General features: G+C 43.1%; 1 protein-coding gene across 3 annotated transcripts in view; it reads left to right on the top strand.

Moving 5' to 3' along the window:
- MRPS27 (mitochondrial ribosomal protein S27) overlaps positions 1–5,396 on the top strand; it is a 49,885-nt gene that overhangs the window by 152 nt on the left and 44,337 nt on the right. For 2 of the 3 annotated variants that reach the window (XM_054184957.1, XM_054184955.1), the window contains exons 2-3: positions 1,624–1,942; positions 2,360–2,437. In XM_054184957.1, the coding sequence (XP_054040932.1) occupies positions 1,843–1,942; positions 2,360–2,437 (178 nt within the window). In that variant the 5' untranslated portion in view covers positions 1,624–1,842. The remainder of the gene's footprint in view (positions 1–1,623; positions 1,943–2,359; positions 2,438–5,396) is intronic. The other variant, XM_054184956.1, reaches the window with a different exon arrangement.

The following is a 5,396-nucleotide window of genomic DNA, read 5'->3' as shown; positions in this document are numbered from 1 at the left end:
GTCGGTGGTCCCTTGGCGAGGCAGCACCGGGGGTGGCTACGGCGGCGCGGCGGAGGGAGTGCGCTGAGGGACAGTGCGGGCTGGGCGGGCGGCGGGGGACAGGCCCTGGCGGGACGGGCCCTCGGGTCGCCGTGGTTGCCGCCGGCTGCGGTGGCCGCCGCCGTCGTGGGGAGCGTGAGCAGGGACGGGGTGCTGCGTGGGACTTCCCTCTCGCCTTTATACATATATATATATAATTAGAGACAGGTCTGGGAACGGCGTATCGCTAGCATGCGGTGCGGGAGAGCATTCTTAATTTGTTTTTTTTTTTTTTTTTATCGATGTTCCGCCTTGTCGACTTCATAGCTTGAAGAGAAGGCTCACGGGAGACCTTGTAGCAGCCTTCCAGTGTCTGAAGGGCGCCCACAAGAAAGCAGGAGAGGGACCACTTACAATGGCATGTAGTGGCAGGATGAATGGCTTCAAACTGGTAGAGGGTAGATTTGGACTAGATGTCAGGAAGAAATTTTTCGTATGAGGGTGGTGAGGCACTGGCACAGGTTGCCCAGGGAAGCTGTGGATGCTCCATCCCTGGAAGTGTTCAAGGCCAGGCTGGATGGGGCTTTGAGCAGCCTGGTCTAGTGGGAGGTGTCCCTGCCCATGGCAGGAGCTTGGAACTAGGTGATCTGTAAGGTCCCTTCCAAGCTAAATCATTCTGTGATCTTAGGACCTACCTTTTTTGGGTCACGAGAAGCTACGCAGAGTTGTATGGAGGCTGCCAAATCCATGGCAGTAAAGTGTTCAGCAAAACCTCATAACTCAGGTGACAGAAGCGCAACCAAGACCAATCTTTTTGAAAAGCCACCTTTCCAAAAATCCTGATCTTTGGGAAGAACTGAACTCTGTAATGTTTACTTAAAGTGTGGTGATGATGCGTAATTTTATTGTGCCTTTTCAGCTTCCCCAAGCAGAAATTTCTCAGTGCTGCTTCCTGGTAGCCGATGCCCATATCTCAAAAACGCCGCCTTTCCATCTGGCACTGGAGCTGCTCAGCAGTGAACCAATGTTAAGAGCTCAAACCTGGCCTCCGGCTTACCTGAGCAAAGTACTGTCACACTGACAGTTGCTTGTGCCATAGAAAATAGTTTTTAACCCTCAGGCTTGCTAGTGGCATCCTTAGCTGTAAGTGAGCATACAGAAGTTTATCCTAAAAAAAACCCCAAGCCCTGAAGTCTTTCATGTGGCTCTTTTATCAACATAATGAAAAATAGCTTTAAAAGAAACCCCATCAACCAAACGAATAGACCTCTTTTTCATGTTTTCTAACTGGTGAAGCATTGTGCGTATTCTCACAGAAGAGTGGAATTCTCTGTACCAGGTCTTTTTGACAGAAGTTTGCAAAGATGTGCAGAGCTGGACGTGTCTGTATAATTGCATGTCAGAAAAATGATAAAGAGAAAAATTGTTTCACACCCAAGAATCGCAAACTCTTAATGGTAGCAGATAGGTTTTCAGATAAAGGTCTTAAGTTAGTTGCTAAAAATTCTGTGATGTCTGTTTTTAAAATATTTCATGTTTCTTAAGTTTAATTTCTGCAACCTTCTGCATGTATTTTTATGTCTTCCTTCAACAAATTTTATCCAGATGTCTCTCATGCATCTTCAAGGCCTCATCATCTGTGAGTGATGCACAAACATGGTTGGTTCTTCCAACTGAAGCATTTTCCATTTTGTTTTGAAAGCTGGAACAGTGTCTTGAGCAGACTTCAAAAGTGGTACAAAAAGTATTTGGAAAAAACTTCCAAAAACATTTGAGTGGACTTTGCAGTTCACAGGAGATGCCAAAAAGAGGAGATGACCAAAAATGGAGTATTTCCAGATGAGCATCTGCCTTTTATTTCCAGTGAGACAAATCTTTAGAGGTGGAAAATATAACCATCCAACAACAACAGAAAAGCCTTTTTGTATGTACTCATCTTTTTGAGTATGCTTTTATGCCTACATTTAGCTAATTGTTAGCGTTTGATGGGAAAGGTCTGCGTGTACAAAGAAGCTATCCCTTATTGTTGTTTGGGGTTTTTTCTACCTTTACAAACAAATAATTTTCTTAAATACAGAGTTCATGTTTGGGAAGATATGTTTCATGCTGAAAAAAAGACTTCTAGGGGAAAGCTTTTCTGTTTTAAAAATGACAAGGTAATGGCTCATCCATATACAAGGAATCAGAACTATTATGATAGTTCTTACTGATGGCTGTGTTGTAAAAACAGTTTAATGCATCCAACTCAGTAAACGTGGCAGAAAAAGGTGATATCTAATAAAGTGTTTGTGTAGAGATCTCTAAGCAACCTGGCTTATGTAGTGATTTCTTTCTTCATTAGGTAGAAGATCTCTTCTTTCTGCGGCCTATGTGGACAGCACAAAATGGGAAAAGAGACAAAAAGAGAAGCATAGCCTGGGTGAGAAAAGTTTGTTTCTTTTTCTGCACTTTGACTAATTAATTACAACCTGAACTCATTTTAGACTAGCTCATCATCTATAAATACTTCAAAATAAAGGAATGCATGGACCGAAATGCTTCTGAGGTTCTATGTCAAAATCTGCTCAACGCGTTAAAAGTTTTGTCATATATATTCAAACCTATAATGCAGAAACAAGTTAGAATTTGCCCATTCAATTAATGTTTGGTTTCTACAAGCTCATTTTTTTTTCTTTCACAAAATCCAAAGCCTTTATGAATGTCATACTTTTTTGTCTGACAGTTAAAACTGTTTCTGAGTGTCCTCTTCATTGACTTTTTTTTGAATTATAATGCAGTATGAAAGAAGACCTAAAAGTATTACAGGGCATTCCTGTTTTAAAACTTTTAAACAACATGTTTCTCTGAGTTTTGCAGGAAGGGAAGTTACATTTCTTACTGAAATTTTAGATTTTTCTTTTGGGGAAAAATAGTGTCACAGAATCATAGAATTGTTTACGTTAGAAAAGACCTTTAAGATCATCGAGTCCAACTGTAAACATAGCACTGCCAAGTCCACCACTAAACCATGTCCTAAGTGCCACATCTACATGTCTTTTAAATACCTCCAGGGATTGTGACCACTTCCCTGGGCAGCCTCTTCCAATGCTTGACAACCTTTTTGGTGAAGAAATGTTTCCTTATACTCAATCTAAGCCTCCCTTGCCACAACTTTAGGCCATTTCGTCTTGTCCTATCACTTGTTACTTGGAAGAAGAGACTGACACCCACCTCACTACAACGTCCTTTCAGGTAGTTGTAGAGAGCGATAAGGTCTCCCCTCAGCCTCCTTTTCTCCAGGCTGAACAACCCCAGCTCCCTCAGCTGCTCCTCATAAGACTTGTGCTCTAGACCCCTCGCCAGCTTCGTTGATCTTCCTTGGGCATGCTCCAGCACCTCATAGTGTTTTTTGTAGTGAGGGGCCCAAAACTGGACGCAGTATTTGAGGTGTGGCATCACCAGTGCTGAGTACAGGGGGACAGTCACTTTCCCAGTCCTGTTCGCCATGCTATTTCTGATACAGGCAGGATGCTGTTGGCCGCCTTGGCCACCTGGGCACACTGCTGGCTCTTATTCAGCTGGCAGTTGACCAACATTCCCAGGTCCTTTTCCACTGAGCAGCTTTCCAGCCACTCTGCCCCAAGCCTGTAGTGCTGCATGGGGTTGTTGTGACCCAAGTGCAGGACCTGGCACTTGGCCTTGTTGAACCTCGTACCATTGGCCTCGGCCCATCGGTCCAGCCTGTCCAGATCCCTCTGTAGAGCCTTCCTACCCTCAAGCAGATCAACAGTCCCACCCAACTTGGTGTCATCTGCAAACTTACTGAGGGTGCACTCGATCCCTCTGTCGAGATCATTGATAAAGATACTAAACAGAACTGGCCCCAATACTGAGCCCCAGGGAACACCACTTGTGTCTGGCTGCCAACCAGATTTAATTACCACAGCTCTTTGGGCCTGGTCTTCCAGCCAGTTTTTTACCCAGCAAGGAGTAGAGCCATCCAAGCCATAAGCAGCCAGTTTCTCCAGGAGAATGCTGTGGGAAATGGCGTCAAATGTTTTCCTAAAAGTCTGGGTAGGCAACATTCACAGCCTTTCCTCATCCACTGAGCTGGTCACTTATGAAATAAAACTAAACATTTTAATTTTGAGAAGTTGTACGTTAAACTGTATCTGCATATGGTACTGAGATCTCATAGCTAAATTCTTTGGCTAGATTACATTTGAAATGACATTTCGCCATCTTTGTGGTGACTATGTGAAATAGCATAATGCAGAACATTTTTCTGTGCTAAAGATACACATGCATTATTTTGCACCATGAGTGTTTTGGAGACCCCTTAATGCATAATCTTTGTCTTCCGTTTTTCATTCCTGGGCCACTGAACTGCGTTTGTTAATTGTAACACAGGTTATGAGGCTGAAAGAAGAATCAGCAGGTGAAATTCAAGGGCTTTTCTCAGGCAGGAAGTCAGACAAAATGATCAGAGTCATGTTTTTTTATGCTCTAATTTGCTTCTGTTATTTGCCTGTAAACAACTAGGTTGGTATTGTCAACATGTTTTACTGTACATGGGCCAGAAACAGCCAGTGGGTGCTCATGACTGTAGCTTGGATCCTGCAGAAACTGTTAATACCTTGTAACCGTCTACTGTCTGTAGGGCTGCTCATGCAGTATTTTTTGGGCAGGAGCCACAGAATAGTGCCCTGGAACGCATTTGAACTGGTCACCTCTGTATGAAGATGAGTTCTTATTTTGACAATCGTCATAGGCAGTAGTAATCCACTATAGAAGAAAACATTTTTGTGCAAGTGCTGGTACAGTCCATGTTTGGCCTGGGTCTCCCCAGGCCTGGCAAGATCTTTTGTGGCTGTTTGGCAAGCACAGTTCTTGCTGCTGCTCTGCCGATGATCTTGATCCAAAGCAGATGTCTGTTCCATGCTTTTCAAAGAACTGCTTTGCATTTTCATTTTGTGTTCACAGAAAAGAGAAAACAAGTTAACACAGTGTCAGCTGTATTAGCATTTTCAAAGAGGAGACAGCCCTGCAGACGTCTGCTCTGTAGCTGTCAGCTGCATGGTAGCACATATAATCTTGCGTGCAGTAAGTGGTGATTGTAGCTAGAGTGAATTCCTTGTGTTGAATAGATGCTCTTTTATTTGTGTATTTCAAACCTTGTTTCAGAACTGTGCTTCTGGAGAATTATGTTGTAAGAATACATTTAAAGGAAAAAGAAGTATTTTTGCTTTAAAGTCAATTACGTTTCTCTGCGGCAGTGATATGGTGCCATCCCAGACTCAAACTCTTCTAACTTTGTCCATATAAGATATGCTTTATTCTCCATAGTCAGTTTAGCATTCTAAGCATGAAGTGAGTTTAGCAAGCTTCAGTAATGAAAA

Source organism: Rissa tridactyla, chromosome Z (genome assembly GCF_028500815.1).
Source record: "Rissa tridactyla isolate bRisTri1 chromosome Z, bRisTri1.patW.cur.20221130, whole genome shotgun sequence".
In the NCBI taxonomy this organism is placed as follows: Eukaryota; Metazoa; Chordata; class Aves; order Charadriiformes; family Laridae; genus Rissa; species Rissa tridactyla.
The sequence above is the reverse complement of the archived record's forward strand: the minus strand, read 5'-3'. Positions and strand labels throughout refer to the sequence as shown.